This window comes from Scomber scombrus, chromosome 14 (assembly GCF_963691925.1).
Source record: "Scomber scombrus chromosome 14, fScoSco1.1, whole genome shotgun sequence".
NCBI classification, from domain to species: domain Eukaryota; kingdom Metazoa; phylum Chordata; class Actinopteri; order Scombriformes; family Scombridae; genus Scomber; species Scomber scombrus.
In genome coordinates this window covers 10,299,201-10,319,028 of record NC_084983.1, presented here as the reverse complement: position 1 = coordinate 10,319,028, position 19,828 = coordinate 10,299,201, and the positions used below count along the sequence as shown (strand labels likewise).

Here is a 19,828-nt window from a genome sequence, read left to right as displayed (position 1 = left end):
ATGGTGCAGTGTGGTTTTCTATTTTCCTGATTGACAACTTGGTAAACAAACACAGCAAGGCATGAATAAATGGCTGCTGTTGTGTGCTGTATCTAGTGCATCAGTAACAAATCTCTATTGAAACATGACGTCACCAGCATATTGTCTCCAAAGATAATCAATCTGTGTAAAACACAGGATCTCTATGGCCGATGCATCCAATAAACATGCTTAATTCTAAACTACACAAATGACATGCAGAAAGAGTTCAGCTGTAGTAACTAGAAGCTGTACTATTTGGACACTCTGAAAAACATCAATTATTCACTGCATATCCGTCATGAGTGGCTGCACTCTTTTGGTAGAATACCTTCCTCACAGTATCTGTTATCCCCCTATGCATGGGTCAGACATTACAATGTTATGATGCCATCTTGTGGCTGGATATTCTAGGTCTTCTTTAGTGGCAGCTGTTGTCCAAATGGCCTCAGCTGAGTCTGATCTGCTGTCCTGTCCTGTGTAGGAACTTTATTAATCTATGCTTACTGTATGAAGAAACACACCGTGCTGTTTCTCCAGTCTTGACATATTGTCTGCATATTTAAACACATGAAAAATGTGAGTCATTTGTTGGATCGCCCATTTCCATGTTTTGATAGCAAGTAAGAATTAAAATATGTCAGAGTTCACTGGCAAGGCAGCACTTGGCAATGTGTCCAAATACTGTGTACATTATACCGCATCTACAGCATGTTCAGTAGGCGTGTTTACTTATAAATTAGCATAAATGACACATTCAGACATTGTAAATTCACATTGAGTATTGCCTGTTTGGTTTAGCTAATTTCATACTTGATATATTTTTATGTAATCTTCTCTCATAGTATAAGCTGAGAATGATGATCAACTCCAATACTTTTTTCTTTTACTCTTCCCATCTCATCTCAGGTCCCTGCCAGCATGAACTGCTGTTCATTTAATATGAAAGCATTGAGATGATATGCAAACAAACCTGTTGAGAATGACAGAAGCCGTGACGTATGAAAGATAGCTTTATTGCACAAGGTGTTAGAATGATCTTTTTAGTTTTTGCTTTCTTTTCATAGAAAATGTACTTTTGAATACAAGCAATTGCTATAACAAGCAACTCAAACAAATGTTTGGGATACCCTCAACATTTTTTTTTTTGTTTTTGATTTTCATACATTTTTTCCTTCAATTTTTCCCTTTTAGCAAGCATGCAATGACTTTTTTGAGGATGAACAAAATACAAAATAATGATAATAAAAAAAAGTAAATAGGACAAATGACAACATCAAAAGACCTTTAAAAAAGAATAAAAATTCAACAAATTAGTATCAAAAACATAAAGGGAAAGAAAAATGTTTTTTTGCCCATTTCAGAAGTAAAATATTTTATTTTTGATACTATTTCAATTTTGAAATTGGGGCATTCAACCCTGATGTGTCCCCTGATTTATTCTGACGAAAATAGCTCTTCATACAAAACTGTGTTTTATGTACAAGACTTAATCTATAAACAACACTGACAAAGGTAGAGATGATGGATCTAGTATGTTTAGGTTAGTGATTTCTTTTACTTTAATTTATCTGAATGTGAGGAAAGGACAGGAGCCTGAATGCTTCAGGTTTACAGACCGACTCCAGTCCAGTATATACACAACAGTAGTTTGTGTGACCAAAAGAGCTACGAGTCCCTGATTTCACTTGGCTGAACTGGTTTTAGCCACAGGCCTCATACCGTAGTACTGTTTGACCTCTGGAACCAAAATTTTGACAAAACCCCAAACAAATTGTAATGAATATTCCAAATCAAAAATGAACAGACCAATAAAACCCTCCCCTAAACAAACAAAAAAAGCAAATGGATAAAGAAATATAAACCACAAAACACTATCATGGAGATGCTTCAGAAAGACATTCCAATAGGTTCTTGTGTGAATGTACATTAGCGCAAAATGGAGGGGGATGGAGAGAAAGAAAGTGGTACATATACAGTACTTCAGACAGGGCAACAACAAAGATATCAATCGATTGAACATTATATAATTTTCAAAACTGAACTCCCTGACATATAACATCTCTCAACATTATATTATTTTACTTCATTCACATCATGACTGGGATTCCTTCAGCGAGTTGTCTTTCTTTCTTTCTTCGAAGAGCAAAGGTCGGCTGAGTAATACTGAGGCTGACTGAGGAGTTGGTAAGATGATCAGTAAGTGCGTGCAGTGGTCAGATTCTGCCATTCATGCTACAAACAGATTCCATAACACTGTATCATAACTCAAGACTGTGACTACTTTGCAGCAGCCATGACACTGATTTCTCTAAAACCAGGGAGGTTATAACTTCTCCACCCAGTCAGCCTGCTTTTTCAGGAAGTGAAATTATAACTAAGTAGCCTGTCTTGCTTTTCCCATCTCGACATGGGGACACTTTCTGTCCGCACACAGAAACACTTTTCTTAGTCGGTCTACATACAGTAACATACAGAACATCCTGTATATATACTAAACTTTTTCTTCCAACCTTTTTTAAATTTCTTATTTAAATTTCATGATTGAGCGATTGTCTCATTCTTTAATTTGACATTAAATTGCTGTATATACTACTACACTATTGTAGTACATACAATTTATACTTTGTCAATAATTTCACTTAAATGTCAATAATATACCTACATAGAAATATATATGTAAATTCTTTATAATACCAAATATTCTCTATTTTTAATGTTTGTAATGTGTAATGTCTATTTGGGTTGTCATGATGATTTGTTCATAAAGTCAGACACTGTTCAGCTGGAGAGAGATGTGTGGAGAAAATTACAGAGATAGAAATTTTTATCCTTCTTGGAAGTGAACCTGAATAATTTCTTTTGGATTAAGAGAAAATCTGCCAATATCATTTTGGGACTTTAAGAGACACATAGAGGGTGAAAGATACAGTAAGAATAGGGAACTTAACTGGAAGTCCTGCAAATTGACGATAATACTCAAACTATGGAGGACAGTATGTGTGTGCGTATGAGAGACAGGATGGCCACACAGCTTCATACTGGCTATCGTAGTCCTCATCATCATAAACACAGAGCTTTTAGCTCTTCAATTATAGTCAATATTTCCAAATGACCACAGAATCGCTTCCTGTATTTTTTGCTGTGTGACTCCCACAAGAACTGAGTGGAGCTGAGCACCAGCCGGCTGGAACTGTTAGTTGGAGTTAGTAGTTCTTTTATAGAGTCCCAGGTGAACATGAAAAAGTAAGGTTAGCTGGGTCTCTGTCTGGGAGAACACCTATCCCGAGGAAAATTAGACAGGACGCTGGGCAGTTCACCATTAGTTTGGGTTTAAAGATAGGTGGTTGCATGCCCTTTCTGGCCCAGACTAAAGAGTACCAGAGTGGGGCTGGCTGAGGAGTGGGACAGCAGTGCATGTCTGTGCGAGAGAATGGACTATACCAGTGTGTATGACTTGGAGTAGGCCCCCACACTCTGTTTCTGCAGTCTCCCCAGTGCAGAGGAGCTGCTCTCTAGCAGCGAGTCTCTGGATCCCCCCACCTTGTTACTGTTGGTGGGGTTGCTGCTCGTGCTGGAAGTGGAAGCTGTTGCTGCAGTGTTGGAGCTGGGCATGGTGAGAGTCCTTTGGGGCAAGGTGGCAGTACCCGAGCTCGCACCCAAGCTGCCCAGCCCAGAGTGGCCCAGCGTCAGGGCCTGCTGCTTGGCAGGGTCTAGAGTCTTGTGACGGCCCTGGGTGTGATACGCCCGTTGTGTCAGGCTACGGATTGAGGCTTCCCTCGGTGGCACAGCTGGACATGGGTCATGCAGCTCCCCTTGCTTGCGGAAGAATGGGTCTGTCTTCATGTAGAGGGGTAGGTTGCAGAATTCGCCTAAGACAGGGAAGAGAAGAGTCATGACAAGACTGTACCATGTAGTCATTTTGAATTACAAAATTTATTTTTGTCATGTTGTGTCATTTCAACTTAAATCAATGATTTACATGAATACATTTTACCTGGCACATGTTAAATTTGCTGTGTCAGTAGGGGCTAAGAAGTACAGTCTACACTGAACTCAAGCTTCCTTGTGTAGCTTGAATCAGCCTTGCCTGCTGTCTGTAGGTAAATACTGTGTGATAAAATAGTTTTTGATTCAGCTTGGAATCTTTATAGTGAAAGTGTCATTCCCTGGTCTTCAACCAGAGTCCAGTTCACTGTGTGTTGGTATTTGGTAAATATTTTCTTTGGCTTCAATTGTAGCATCATCATGTTGTTTTGTCAAAGGAGGAAGTTATTTTTTTCCATTTTAAGTCACTGTAAATATGATTTATACATTTGGTTTAGCTGTCTCTGGTTCCATTTTACCCTCAGTTTATGTCAGGTTATCATTGGGTCACAACACGGAGGCAGAAGAAGCAAAGATCTGAGGTCTATATTGAGTGCAAAACACCAGAACAATGACCATGTATTATCAATAGTGTTACAACAAAAAAAAGGAGGAATTCTCATCCTTTTCTACTTACTTTTGTTAGCACGGTGGGGAATGGGAACAGCCACATTTTTACCGCGGTCATAGTCCTGCGGTTTGGGTGGCGAGGCAGTGAAGCGGCAGATACCAGGTTCAGACGGCGTGCTGAGCGAGGTCATGCTGTCTGCAGGGTCATTGGTACCTGTGGTCATTTGGTCAGAGGAGCTGTCGGAGATGAAACACTCTGTAATGGTGAACTTGGCGTGTTGCAGGTGCTCCTCCAGCTTGGCATGCTCGTAGGCCCTTGCCAGCTCCTCATAGGTGGACGAGGCGCTCTCTGTTGACACCATGCTGTTGCGTCCCTTGTCTGGAAAAACAGAAATACACAATTTTGGAAACAATTTCCTTAAATTCTGTTTTTGTGAATGCTAAAGCTATGTATGCAAATGTGTTTAGGCTTCTATGTGGTTTGATTGATTTTCATCCTTTAATCTGATAATCTGAGAATGCATGCTGTGGTGTATTTACTGCGCATATGTCTTTAGATTGTGCTTAAAATAACTGCTTCTTGGTGTAAAAAAAGGGATGAAAATGTACATTGTGGTAGTAGTGTCTTTGGTCAGTGGCACTGGCTGGGGTTTTCTCACCTGTGTCTTGAGAGAGGCTGGCACTGTAGCTGTCACTCTCGGTGGCCGTGATGCCATGAGAGCCCATGGTCCGCCAGTCTGAGGTCAGAGTTCGTGCTGAGGCTGTTGACTGGCTCTGACTCGGACGGCTCAGGGTCCATTGGCTGGAGTACCTGTTCCTGGAGCTGTGAGCTGATTTTATGCTCTTCCTAGACACAGGATCTGAGAGAGGCCACGGTGATCAGAGAACAGCTTGTTGTACAGGGGCTGTGAATCCATGTATTGATTGTCACTAGTTTACTATCTCATCATCTTTACGACTCAAGTGGATGTAAGTGAACAAAACAATTCAATACGTTTTCTACTAGATTTACCCGCTCAACGTATTTCTTGTCTTAATTGGAAAATAAAGCAAACTCACTCGTGCCAGGGCGGATGTCTGACATGTCAATCAAAGGCCCTGAATTCTGGATAAGGGCCTGGTGGTGAAGAGACACGCCTGTGCAGAAGTTCTGAGGATTCACTGATTGGCTGAACTCAGTGTCTGTCACTGGCACAGCTGCCTTGTCCTCTCCTGTTACAGGCAAAAGATTGACGAAATACAACAGTTATACAAAAATAATGTTAAATTATGTAAAATAGGCTAGTAGAAAATGACATGCTTGTGTTTTTTTTCAGTGTAGCCACATGCCTATCTGTTTGATGCCTTCCTTGTCCTCAATGAGTAGCTGAACCCGGGGGATGTCGATATGGAGCCTCGGTCCTTGAGGAGGACCCTTCACAGGAGTGTCTATACTGCGATTGTTCTTGCTGCACACACACACAAAAGGAAATTACACATTTAGTCAGACTTACGATAAAAGTTTTTCCAAACGTGTGTGAGGCTGACCGATGTGAAATATTAGCTCCTCTACACAGCAGACATACAAGCTGTCTCTTACCTGATAAGCATCTCAGCGAGGCTCTTAGCATCTATAAAGGAGACAATATCTTAATTAGATTATAACTGGCTTTGAAGATTATCATTTCAACTTGTCACTCCATGTTACATCAATCCATTACACACAATAACATTGATCTATCTGTGAGCTTTCACTTTCTCTCACCTCTGAGTCGTTTAAGCCTCTTCTCCTTGCGTTTCTTGCGGATAATGAAAAGCAAAGCGACACCCAGAGTAACCAGGATGACAGGAGAGCCAATGGAGAACAGCTTTTTCACATCATCCCCTTCTCCACGAGCTGATTTAATAGGAGGGATTGTACCTAAGGAGAGTAGTGGGAGGAAAATTTGAGATTTAATACAGAAGAATCAGTGAGAGACCGATGGAAAAAAATGTACAAAGCTTTGCTCAGGTAAACAGAAAATGTTAAATCAATACAAGTTGATGAAATAATAATAATGGCTTAATAATATTGATTAAATCCTTGTAGTTTTCCTGAATCTGTAGACTATATGTGATCCAATGTATAATACACTTACTGCCATCATAGTCAGTGGTGGCAAACTGGGAGCTCTGGTTGCCACACCCAGCACTGTTGCAGGCCTTCATTTTGAGCTCGTACCAGGTGGCCTCACGCAGCTCACTGAGGAAGAGCTGAGTGGTGGAGTTGGCCTTGAGGCTCTGCCAGGCCCAGGTACCTTTGGGCCTAAAGTCCAACATCATGTCAGTGATGGGGCAGCCACCGCTGGTCCAGCCCTGCAGGTTGAGACCCGCATGAGTGGAGTTGATGTGGGTGAGCAGCGGCTGGTCCTTGTTGAACACCGGCTCTGTAGAGAAGAGGGGGCAAAAAATGATGGCAGAAGGAGTTTAGTAATGCCAACAAAGCTGCATTTCCTTATAATGCTTCTCATGTATCACTGACTTCAAATCAGGGAAGAATAATAGAGCATCATAAAGGGAATCACATGTTAGGATGCAAGCCAGAGTTGTGCCTGATTTGCAAACTCTTAGTCACAGTTTTTGACTACTTTTCAACTACTTTGTCGCAGCTTTTCTTAGTAATGTTTAGCAGTCATTTTCTGTAAGGAAAACACACACACACACACAAATTCCCTTTCCATACATACAAATGTTTTCCTACACTATCATTGACTATTTAATGTTTTTTTTTGTCCACATTCTGTGAAGGAACAGTAGGCACATTTGAAATTACTTAAAAGATCAAATAGGATTAAAAAAAAGGAAGATTTGAAATTAAAAATGTGTCAAAGATGAGTCACGTTCAGCAAGGAAATAGCTAGAACTACAATGTTCCTATTATTTTAAATGGGGTCCCAGAGTTGCAGTCTATCTAAATACCATTCCTCACCTCTGCCATGTGTTTTAGCCTCAATGATCTCACTGATGCGCCCTGAGCCCACGCTGTTCTTAGCAGCCAACTTGACCTTGTACCAGGTTCCACAGCGCAGATTGTCCAACCTGAAGGAACGTTCGCTGGAGCTGATGAACACATCCCTCCATTCCTCTGTGTTGTCCACAGAGTACTGCAGCACAAATCCTGCAGAATCACATAACACAGCTTCAAGTCAAACACAGGTACTTCGAAACAACTACTGCAAATCTGTGGAGCTACTACTGTGGAACATCGTTGCTGCTGCTACATCTGTTGGACACCAGGGGGCAACAATCAGCTACAATCAGTTTTGCCTACTTCTTCCCCAGAAACATTAAGCTCATTGTTTACACTGTTATGTTCAGCATTAGTACAACTGGAATCAGCTGAAACACACTGAACAGGATCTGTCACATAAACGATCATTTTTATTACACATCTGCAAGGCGGGGCAGGTGTTCCTCTGGTCACAAAAGTCTTGTGTACCTCTGATGGAGCTTCCACCGTTGTCCCCGGGGATCCAAGCCAGGGTGATGGAGGAGGTGGAAGTGGTGGAGACAGTCAGACGGGGCTGGTCAGGAGGAACTGGATGAACACACACAGACAGAGATGTAACAACTGAGCAGAGACACCATAATGCATACACATCCTCTACTAGTCGGTTCCTCTCAGATGCACCTTCCATTTTCTTCTTACCTTGTACCACAAGGTTGACTATGATGGTGTCAAAGCCAAGGGTGTTAGTGGCTGTACAGGTGTAGTACCCAGAATCCTCTGCTTTGACTGAACGCAGCACCAGTGTGCCGTTGGATAAGATCTGCCGCTGACTGTCAGCTGTCACTGGAATGGCAGAGTCCTCACTGACAAATTACAGACAGGTTACAGATGTTAACAGCCTCTTCCTGGGGACAGTTTTGTTATCTTTACAAACGTCACTGTCTAAGTGAGTCACGACACTGACATATAAGTGGCATATGATGAGCTCTGACCTGTCTTTGGTCCATTTAATCGTGGGGGCGGGCTCTCCCACTGAGCTGCAGGGCAGACGCACTTCCTTCATCCAAGGAGTGGTCACTGTGCCTCCAAAGGACAGGATCTTAGCCGGGACTGCACACAATGACACAGAAGTATAAAATAATTTTAATAACGCTTTCACACATACTCTGAGACACAGATAATGATATTGTAGATAAACCACTCCAGAACAAAAAACTGCTTCAGTATCTTTCTCACTTTAGGATGTCTAACTGTCTGTCTGCTGTTTGCTGAATGAGTGGTCCAGTTTGCCTGAGGGGAAAGGCCTTCATTCACTGCTGAGGGAATAACAAGCGGTAGCGTAGTGTTTTAGTGGAGCCCCTCCTTTAACCTCTTAGTTTCAGTCTATCTTTACTCTATAGATCCTCCCCTCTATTGATTTCTCGCCTGCTACCTCTCTCCCCAAGGGTCATTTTACTAGATAGGCCCTGTTCATCACCACATAATTAACAACAGCGTTTCTCGCAACATAGCCGGTACTCAATCAATACTACGGCTGTCAATCAATAGCAGGGAGAACAGACAGAGACAGAAACAGAGAGAGCGATCTGTGCACAAGAGATCATGTTGCTGTTTCATAGCCATTTTTAGAGCGCTCTCCCTCATAACCTTTACAGAAATCTCTTTACCCTTCTCCTCCAATACAGGCTTGCCTGAAGGACCCACCTTTCCCAGCAGGTTCCACTATGACCTTTGAGCTGATGTTGCCTCGGCCGGCAGTTGTCACGGCTGCAGCCCAGATGTGGTATTGTTTACCACGGCTAAGGTGCGTGATACGGTAGAAGAGCATCTCTGGGTTGGCCTCGTACTCGCTGGGCGCCTGGGACAGAGGGCATGTTGTCAATGTCATGTTAGCAAACTATGATAACACAGTGACCCGACAATATGGGTGACTGCTCTTGTATTAGAAATTCTACGAGCCTGAGCAAATATTCCAAGTTACACAGATCAAATGTAAATTTAAGGAAAAATAGTATCAATATTAGGTTTTAATTTTCTTGGGAAACAGAAGTACATATTCTGTCAACAAGCCTTTTTCACAGCAGACATTTTGACTTGTCACGGCGGGAAAAGCACAGGCGTTAATGATAATGTTAACAAAGGCTCTGTCTATTAGAGTGTCCCAGTAAGAATGCACAGACTCTGAAACTGACGCAGCTAGAAGGAATCCAGCAGCTAATTATTTTATCATTTACACCTGTGCTTTTCCTATGGTGACGTGTCAAAATTTCTTCCATGGATAAGGCCTGTGGCATCATAACTATTTGTGAAGCAGTTTTACCTGTTTTTTAAAAGGAGGGGGGGGGTTATTTAGAAACAATTTGGTATGTGGAAACAAGGAGGAGCTGAAGGAAAAACAAACCTATTCAAGTGAGGTGCTGGCTTGCAGGTTGACATTACAGAATGTGGGTAAAACTTTAACATTGACATAATCTTTTATCTTAAATTCTGTAGATCACCATTTTGCCTTCAGAAGGATGAAAGCCGGTTTTAATAACCTCAGTGACATATGTAGTGTATAGTACAGATGTTTAAAAATAATGATTCATTTGGCAGTCAACATGACCATTGAAATAGAGTAAATTAGTTTTTTGAATGTTATATTTACTTTATTTTTATAGAGGCTTTATTATATGTCTTATATATACACACAATATGTACAGTGTGTACAACAGAGGTTTTCTATTTTCTTTCATATTTGATGTGTGATTAATGACAGGCCTATTATACATGTATTCTTAATTGAATCTAAAATTTTATTTTATATAATATATTCATTTTAGCTTTGATCAGTGATATTGTACATTTATTTTTTACACAGTGACCTAAAGGATATTTTTTATTTGAACTATATGAGAGAAACTTGCATTGTTTAAGGTATCTTGATATAATTTAGTAGCCTTATTGTAGCTTAATTTAAATTCAAGCATCCAGATGTTTTTCTATTTTTTGATGTATACTCAGTATTTCTCTCGTTTGTATTTGCTGGTTTTAGGACGTTTGAGGCCTTTCTTCATATGGATTATGTTCTGTGTTCATGTTGACTGCGCTATAGGTGTCACTCTGATCATTGTCATCTTTTATTTACGCGAATGTGCTGATCAGGAGATTTTAAAATAAAATGATAGTATTTCATTTATAAGTGTGTGGCTTTTCACTCCATTATTTAGTTTCTGGGATAAAGATAGATTAGAGCAGATTGTTCCACTCCACTAGTGTAAATTAATTTGAAACAAATTAAATTATTTCTGTCCATGTAGGCAGATATATTCGCTTGGTTACAAAAAAAAAAAAAAAACACTTTGTGCCTCAATACCGGATTAAATGATGTGTTCACATGGATATCTTTCCAACAAACACATCTTTGAAGCGGTATTCACACATGCACCTGCAGGCGCACAAACACACACATGCCAACGCGCGCTCAAAAACATTGTTTTCTCTCAAGTCAATCCCCTGTTCTATCGCTTTAATCTGCTCATCTCTCAGTGCTCATCTTCAGTTCCTTCACCATTTGCTTTCCCCTCTTTTCCTCTATCCCTTTCTGTCTAGCTCAGTGAAGAGGAGAGGATGGAGGGAGTGAGGGAGGAGGGAGCATTTGAGTGTGTGTGTGGGGCAGTGGGGTAGGGGGGGTGGGGGGGGTGTTCGAACATTCCTCCGGCATAGCGGTGGTGTTGTGGTGATCCAGGGAGTGATACAGGGAGATAATGAAAAGACGGACAAAAGCACTCTCATCTCGATGTGACTGATACCCTCCTCTGCTCCTCCCTTCTTCCCTGCCTATCTCTCACTCTCTTTCTCTGCCCTCATCTCTCTCTTTTTCCCTCATTTCCCCCTCAGTCTATCCCTACCTCTAATGGTGTGTCTCTTTCTTTCTCTCAACCTCCTTCTCCCCTCCCTCCCTCTCTCCTCCCTGCCCGTGCTCATTTACATGGCACTCATGTACAGAGAGGGAGGAGTATTTGTGAATAATAAGAAAGTGAGATTCTAGCCAGATATCAGATTTTACTGCGTGCTGGTGTTTGTGTGCACATGATCTAACCACAACTCAAATGCCGCACATGCGTGTATAAATAGAAAACGTTGAAATGTGATGTCTGTGTGTGTCCGTATGTATGTCTGTGAGTGTGTGTGTTTCTGATGCGGCAGTGTGCATGTGTGAGCTTGTTCTCTGCCTAATTTGCATATCTACGTCTCATCACGTTGCCAAGACAACCTCATCTGTTCATCTGGGAGGGCAGGAAATAAAACGATGGTGCAAACACGGTGAAAGAGAGACACAAAATGATACGTACAGACACATACACATGCACAGTGTCTTAATTATAATGGTTACAAATAAATTATTTCAGTTGGTAGATTTTTATCAAGTTCACAGATGTCTCAATTCTTCATCACCTGGAACATTTTCTCCAGAGAGGAAGGACTTACCGGCTGTCCAGACCCTGGACTGGAGCAGTAGATGGTGTACTTGCGGATAACACCATTTGGTTTGTGAGGAGGTAACCAGGACACGACCACACTACTCGGAGAGGAGGGGACTGCCTTGATGCCAGCCGGAGGGCCAGGAACTATAGAAAACACATAGGCACATCAGCAGGGCGGGTGTGTGCTGTATGTGTGTGTGTGTGTTTTTGCGTGTGCACATGCTGGGTGTTGGATGCCTATTAAAGTGAGCAGGCTTGTTTGCAGATTGATAGCCTTATCCTTCGTTAAGCCGCTCTGGGAGGACTTGGAAGAAGTCCCTTCGGGTGGATGGTGGTGACATATGTTCGTTCAGACATTGGTCAGCAGTTCTGACTTTGTGACACCCAGCATTCTCTTAACTCTCAAACCCACAAACAGATTAGATGCTGGTGTCTGATCCTCTGTTAGCCACTTCAGTTTGACACTTATAGTCTGATTACAAGTAATCAAGCTAAAGGCATGAGGAGAGTTTAAAATGGAGGCACGATTTAAAGAAAAACACATCAGGTCACTGGATACAATGAAAGGTGAACAATAATGCTTTTGTCACATAGGCCATACAGTAAGAGGCTCACAGAGTCAAGCCTATTCAATCCCCACCATAAATATAACTTGCGCTTGACAGCGGGCCTCATCTGGGGTCTATAGAAGTAGGCTACTGCAGTGTAATACCAAGCCCTCTAAATCCATCCCCCAATTCCTTTTTTTCTTCCATGTGAGGCCCCCTTGATCCAGTCATTCAGCCAGTCCATGCCCTTGGACTACTTCATCCTGCACTTTACATGAGCAGGGATAAAAACAACACAAACTCAGAAGGGATTGATGTGGCAAGGGAAGTTTTAAAAGAAGGGGGTGGGGGGATGAAAGAATACAGAGAATGATAGGTTCAGTTCTTGGGGGTGTGTGTGTGTGTGATGATGGTGGAGGTTGGGAGGGGCAGAGGAAGCAGTCATCATTATCATATCCATGTCAAAGTAGGAGTGGTGGTGTGAGGGGGTGGGGGGGTGTGGTGGAGAGTTAAGTCCCATCTGGTGCCCAAAATCTGCCCAGGACTCCAGACAGACAGTCTGCTGCACAGCCAGTGCGATGATGAGGAAAAGAGGAGAGTCACAATGATGCTCAGTAACCAGCCCCAGCTACATGAATGTATTATGGTATACTGTACTAATCAGAGGGTCACAGTAAAGGGCTGATACAGTCAACCAAATTACAGTCAACTAAGTCTAACAGTCTACTCGACAGTAAACTGGCACAAAAATACATTTCTTGGCTATCACATTGCTATTGTGACTCTTTTTGGGCCCATTTCCATATTTCTATCTTCAACCCCTGTAGTCCCCGCCCCCAAGGCCCCTCCTCCTCCACATCCTCTATGAAGAGACATGGATCTGGCTGTTATCCCGCCTCCAATGGTGTAAGCACAAAATTAATTCTCTCTAATCCAAGTGGAGTTAATCCCCATGCCTATGGCAAGAAGGCTGGTGTGGAAAGGATGCAGGCACAGGCTGATGGCTGACTCCTGGATGCTATATGCTGCGAGAGAGCACCCCCCCCCCCCCCCCCCCCCCCTCTACCAGTGTCTCCCACCAGCCCTCCCCTCAGCCCTGAGCTGTGGATCCAAAGCCTCTTAATTCTCATTAGCACTACTAATGGAGCTTCCCAGCATAAATGAGCTTTTGTCATGGGTTTGACATACAGCCCAGCACCCTTTTTTATCTATCCCCCCTCCCATCTCCCTACCAGAGCTGTTTACAAGTCATTTTTTACAAGTCCAAGTCAAATCTCAAGTCTTTGAGCTAGAGTCCAAGTCAAGTCTCAAGTCTTTGAGGGTCAAGTCCAAGTCAAGTCTCAAGTCTCTGGTCAAGAGTCCGAGTCAAGTCTCAAGTCTCGCGCCAACACTAAATCAAATTCAAATTCTGACCTTAGAGCTGTACAATCCTTCATCCTGATCAGTTAGCCTTGCGAGCACCTGCCCATGTCTGTTTTTTGTGGTGTGCTGTCACTGAAGTTTGTATGTATGTATCTGTTTGTATGTTGAGATGCCCTCTCCTGAAACTGTTACCAAATCTACCTTCGGCTATTACCTTGACCTAGACCTTGATATAGGACAGTATGAAAATGTATCAATTGTAGGTTCACTATAGAGAATCTACTGCAATGTGATGTGAAGAAACATACACTAAGAATTATTTCAATTCCATAACCATAAACTTTTCTTCAACAAAAAAATAATTATTTTAACAATGTTGTAAAATATAACAAAATGAACAAAACATGAACATCACAGAAACACTGCACTGCAGTTTAACACTGTGGTACAAACACATGTTCATTATTTTTTTCCCCAAGCTGCCTTTTATCTGCTGCTTAACACAACACACAGCAGGGAATGTGTGGGGATATTATAAAATATATATATATATATATAAAATGACCATAGTTGCGTTGTGTTTTTTAATAATTAGTAGCGGAGCCACTAAGTTAGTGGCACTAAATAATGGAGTTGCGGTGGTTTCCTGTCTGAGCTTTCAAAATAAAACCTTTGCTATTGTGCGCTTCTTATTATTATTAACAAACAAATTTGGGGCTTGTCAATTACGGGAGAAATGACGGGAGGGCGGCGGGAGATGGTTTCGAAATATGGGAGAACCAGGGAAAAACGGGAGTGTGAAGGCATTGTATCCAAACGTAATGATCTGAGGCACTCCTGCTGAACTTGTCGCACTCGCCATTGTCAATGTCTGATACTGAAGATGCGCGCTTCACACATGGCGCATGCGCGTGGCATGACGTTGGTGTTTACATCTAGCTCAGAGCCAGAGATCATACAAAAAGATGAATGACAGATAAATAATGAGAATAATAATAACATGAAATAAAGGTTGTTCGCGAGTCTCGAGCCTCGAGTCGAAGTCAAGTCTGAAGTCTTTTGAGGTCGAGTCCAAGTCGAGTCTGAAGTCACAGTTTAGTGAGACTTAAGTGCAACTCGAGTCCGAGTAGCGAGTCCGAGTCCCCAGCTCTGCTCCCTACTGCCTTTACCCTTTACCCTCAAGCACAATGCTCGCTTTCTTCTTTTTGGACTTTTGCACATTCAAACATATTAATGTATAAATCAAATGCTGCCCTCTTTTTGTTTTGAGTTCCTGTTTGTGTGTTCACTTACGGTCCTCGCGGGTTTGGATATACAGGACGTTGCTGCGGACTCCATCTCCAGCTTGTGTGTAGGCCAGCACCTGAACACTGTAATTGGTGAATTTCTCCAGCCCTCGCAGCTCCACCTGTTCACGTGTGGTGGTGATATTCTGCATCTCTCCCCACTCTGTAGAGAACAGGAATGGAAAACTGTTCAAGAGAGGAGTGTATGTTATCTGGTCAACACAGAGGGACACTGTCTCCTACAAAAGACATTTACATGCTACTCAATGACTTTACTAAATATATTTTGGGGAAAATTGTGAAAAGTTGCAGATACAGAAATTTGGTGACTGAAATACTTGGTTAAAGGTAGAGTTCACCATGTATTTCTTAAAACAATAGTTAAGTGCCCATATTAGCACCAGATCAGATTTGAAGCAGAATTTGCTTGTAAAATGACTTGATTGGAATAATTTAGCTAAAATACATTTTTGCATGGAAGGAGACTTGTGTCCCCCATCATTTACATTAAAAGTATTGTTTTTTCTTGAAAAATTGTGAACCTGTCCTTTAAAGTTAGGGAAGATCATGGTTTTGGTTAAATTACTGCTGTCTTGTGTCACAAGTCAGCACTGAGCTGTTCTGTTCCTTACTTTTACCAAATTCTTCAGTGGCCTGAACATAGCTGTTAAACCGTCAATCAAACCAATCTGACTGGGGACCTGTGTTGCAATTCTCTGCCTCTCTACTGTCTGTAATGAAGGAATACAAATGCCTAAAAAATATGGTTGAAAAAAATAATCATGATTTTGTTGCTGTTATCCAAATGTAATTTCCCACAAAACATATTTGCCAAAGCTACGTAGTTAAGACAATAATGGACAACATTTTTTGCATAGACATAGGAACTACACACACACACACACAAATCTAAGCCTTGCACACAGACACAAGGGCGAACACGAACTAATTCAAAGGTACACAGGAACAGGAAGTGCTTTATGAGATAGTTGCGGACACACATTAACAAATACTGACTCACAACACTGACAAAGAAGTAAGTGGGTGGGTGGGTGGGTGGGTTTTGGTGAAGTTTAGAATGAGATAGGTGATAATTACTCTGCATTGGCCACTGGGCCTGGCCCCCACAGCACCCACCTCCGTCAGGGAAGAGGGACCAAAACACAACCCGGTAGCCTTTCAGCACACCGTGCAGCGTCAGCCGTGGAGGCTCTGCCCATGTGATCACCGCCTCGTCCGACGTCACCGAGATGGCTCGCACGTTCTGCGGAGGCTCACTGGGCACTGGGGAAAGCAGGGGTGCGAGTGTTAGTGCTGCATTGTTCAAATGTATGAATTTTGAGGTTGTTTTTAATGATTTCTCAGAGGTTATCGCTGTCGTTAAGAAGACCTGACTGATCTAGCATGGCGGCTGAAGTACTGAAAATGGATGACTACTCAACACTGCAACCCACAGGCAATTTCTGCTGAAATAAATCAGTCAAATAAGCTCAAATTAGCTCTCAGTAGCTCCTTGTTCACTGCTAGCTTTTAGAGCATAGAGGAGAGAAGGAGAGGAGGTGTGTGTGTGTGTGTGGGGGGGGGGGGGGGGGGGGGTGAAGGAGCACAGAGAGAGCAGCATGAATAGTAAAACAGCAACACCTTAAGGGGTTAAAATGCAGATGAGGAGGGCGGAGTGAGCTGAGATGTGGAGGATAAAATCTGAAGGAAGACAATGTTCATCTTTAAGGTAATTGCAGTTGTAGAGGCAGCATTGGACTACCTATCTGGACAATTACCATCACTATTACTGTTGCCATGATCAGTGTCTATCATTACTGTCCACACAGACAGGGAATATCTGAAAAGAGGATCAGCAGTGTAAAAAAAAAAAAAAAAAATCCAAGAAATAAAAAGATGGAAAATAGAGGAGGGTTGAGTAGGACGAGAAGGGAACCAATGACAGGGGGAGGAAGAGAAAAAAAAGCAGAGGAAGAGAAAAAGGAGGTAGAGTGGGCAGACATTTAGAGAGTAATGGGGTTCCTTGTTCCTCTCTTGCTCTCTACCAGCGTAATGAGGGTGCTAATTAAAGTAGGAAGAATAATGGGGGATGTGCTTCAAATTCATTTCTACCATTTTGTTTTAGCATATGTCTGTGTGCATATGTGTCTATATGTGTATGTTAACTGCTTTAATTTATGTGTCTGCAATCCTGTTGTTGCAATTGAGTCTATTTACTCTTCTTTTTGACAAATTAAAGAGATATGCTGTATGGATTTTTTTCATTTCTGTCTGTCCCTCATGTGCTTCTACATTCTCTCCTACATTGAGTCTGACAGCCCCCAATCGTGTCTGCACTTCTTTCCTTTCATTTTGCCATCTACTTCTTCTCTCTCTCTCCTGGCTTTCCTACCATCTTCCAGTGTGGTAGCGTTGATCTCAGTACTGGATGGGCCTGTCCCAGCTCTGTTAAAGGCCTGGACCACAACCCCGTACTGGGCAAACTTCTTTAGGTTATCCAAGGTGTACACTTCACTGTCCCCTGTAGCTTTCATCTCCACTATGCTGTACTGGCCGTTGCTGCCTGGACCGTTTTCTCTGTAACCGATCTGGTAGCCTCGGATCACCCCGTTTTGCAGTTCCTTCTTAGGAGCCTGAAAGAAATAGGGTGATAATATTAAGGTTAATTCCTGTTTAGCTGCATTAAAAACTATGCAATGTTATTCGGCAGTAATATATTAAAACATTTTAAAGATGCAAGATTTTATAACTTTTTTTTCCATTTATACTACTTAATTTAAAATGTGCTTTCTGGCTGTCTGAATAATGTGAGCTTCTACTACTGTAATTGATTTAATTGAACCCCACAGATATTTGTTAACTCAGAGTACTTTGGCCCAATGTGTCAGGTTACACAAGGAAGTAGGAGGGACTCAATTTTTGTCATTTAAAAAAGATGTCAAATTAAGCAGTTTTATCTTCCTTTGATGTTCCTGTCCCTTATAGAGCACTAGTGACTGCTAGCTCCTAATTCTTGCTGGGGAACATCACTATTAATAATTAAGCCTGTCACAATGCAATGTATTCATGAATTAAATGTAGAAAAAAACAGGTTAATCACGTTTAGCATACTAACCAATCAATGTTAGCATATATCAGTGGTTTGCACTATGACTTAGCTCATCAGAAATAAGCATATATAATGATAATAATAATAATAATAATACATGTAGTAGTAAAGTGATAACAGTAGTGAGTTTACCCTCCATGTAACCCGTATGCTCTGAGATGTCATCGGCTGAAGGATTACTTCCATCGGTGGCCCGTCAGGTGCTGTTGATGGAAGATATCAAATAAAGTGTTACTGTCAAAATGAATAAGCCTTTTCCATACAGAGAAGGACGAAAGACACTCACAGGATTTTCAGAGCAGGGAACAATCACTTACGTGCTTCCTCAGTGCTGATTGTGAGCTCTTTGCTGGGAAGGCTACGGCCAATCTTGTTGTAGGAGTACATGCGGATGCTATACACACAGGCCGGGTGCAACTCTACAATGTTGGCCTGGTTGTTGGTGGGCGAGATGTTCCTGGTTGTGTACATGTGATCCCAGGAGTCTGTCAAATGTGCAGAGATTTATAAGACATGTATCTTGTGATATTGTGTAAATGTGACACGCAGGCTACAGTTTTGAAACGTACCAGACTTGTTCTTGTATTCGATGTCATAGCTGGTGATGATACTGTTTCCATCAAACCTTTGGATCCAGCGAAGGTTCATGCTCCTGTCCTTCACCTCCCTCACTTCCAGCTCAGGGGGATCTGGTGGTTCTGTGTGCGTGAGAGAAAGAAAAAAGTTGAGAACTCTTCACCAACTGAAGTAAATCACTGATATTTCTCCATTGGACTGTTAATATGTAACCATAGTTAATTTCAGTGTGTGACATGTGTACAGTATATGATAGAGACACTGTACCCTGCACAGTAAGTTGGATGAGCCCTCGACCCTCTCCATAGGAGTTGATGGCGTGGCAGGAGAAGAAGACAGAATCTCCTCGCTCAGCTGGGTTCAGCTGTGAGCATGAACACAAACAGGTAAAAGTTACAATGTGCCAAAAAATATAAAATATATACAAAATGCACAACAGACTTCAGCAAAACACACAGCACAAAATCATCTGCAATAATATATTTAATAATACTAATGCTAACACTAATACTACTACTACTGCTAGCGTACATATTTCATAATTAAGTTGCTTCAAAGAATAGTTTGACAGTTTTGGAAATACAATCACTTTCCTTGTTCAAAGTTAAATGAAAAAATCAATACTAATGTCTTATTTATGGTGTAAATATAAGGCTAAAGCCAGCTGTAGTTTAGCATAAAAACTGGAATTAAGGGAAAACAGCTAGTCTAGCTCAGTCCGAAGGTGGAAAAAAAAAAATCAAAGCTTACTAAACAAATTACATTTTTGTTAATTGGTGAGCTTTATAAGTGTTGGTAAGACAGTGCCGGACTTGCTGTTTCCAGTCTTCTGTTAAACTAAACTGCGACAGTTGCCTTCAGCCTTATATTTAATGGACATAAGATTGGTATTGCCATATAGAAATCAAATAAATTAACACAATGTCAAACTATTACTTTAAGAGCTGAGACAGTTTATAGCATTACTGGCTGAATTTGCCTTATACTGCCTTACTTTCTATTTCACAAGACATATATGGACAAATCAGCCAACATGGCAGAATGTATTTTACAGAAAT

The 19,828-nt window shown here is 41.6% G+C and overlaps 1 protein-coding gene across 2 annotated transcripts in view; it reads right to left on the bottom strand.

Annotated features, from left to right (window-relative positions):
- Positions 1-3,456: 3,456 nt before the first annotated feature.
- The window catches only part of LOC133993758 (cell adhesion molecule DSCAML1-like), a 50,145-nt gene continuing 33,773 nt past the window's right edge, over positions 3,457-19,828 (bottom strand). The window contains exons 14-34 of one of the 2 annotated variants that reach the window (XM_062432815.1): positions 19,038-19,134; positions 18,764-18,892; positions 18,512-18,679; positions 18,327-18,397; positions 17,478-17,718; positions 16,184-16,369; positions 15,093-15,248; positions 11,894-12,033; positions 9,128-9,281; positions 8,416-8,533; positions 8,123-8,286; positions 7,913-8,011; positions 7,403-7,591; positions 6,573-6,860; positions 6,200-6,355; positions 6,035-6,065; positions 5,785-5,903; positions 5,515-5,667; positions 5,115-5,315; positions 4,523-4,834; positions 3,457-3,890 (exon numbers count right to left, since the gene is read on the bottom strand). In XM_062432815.1, the coding sequence (XP_062288799.1) occupies positions 3,457-3,890; positions 4,523-4,834; positions 5,115-5,315; positions 5,515-5,667; positions 5,785-5,903; positions 6,035-6,065; positions 6,200-6,355; positions 6,573-6,860; positions 7,403-7,591; positions 7,913-8,011; positions 8,123-8,286; positions 8,416-8,533; positions 9,128-9,281; positions 11,894-12,033; positions 15,093-15,248; positions 16,184-16,369; positions 17,478-17,718; positions 18,327-18,397; positions 18,512-18,679; positions 18,764-18,892; positions 19,038-19,134 (3,606 nt within the window). The remainder of the gene's footprint in view (positions 3,891-4,522; positions 4,835-5,114; positions 5,316-5,514; positions 5,668-5,784; positions 5,904-6,034; positions 6,066-6,199; positions 6,356-6,572; positions 6,861-7,402; positions 7,592-7,912; positions 8,012-8,122; positions 8,287-8,415; positions 8,534-9,127; positions 9,282-11,893; positions 12,034-15,092; positions 15,249-16,183; positions 16,370-17,477; positions 17,719-18,326; positions 18,398-18,511; positions 18,680-18,763; positions 18,893-19,037; positions 19,135-19,828) is intronic. The other variant, XM_062432816.1, reaches the window with a different exon arrangement.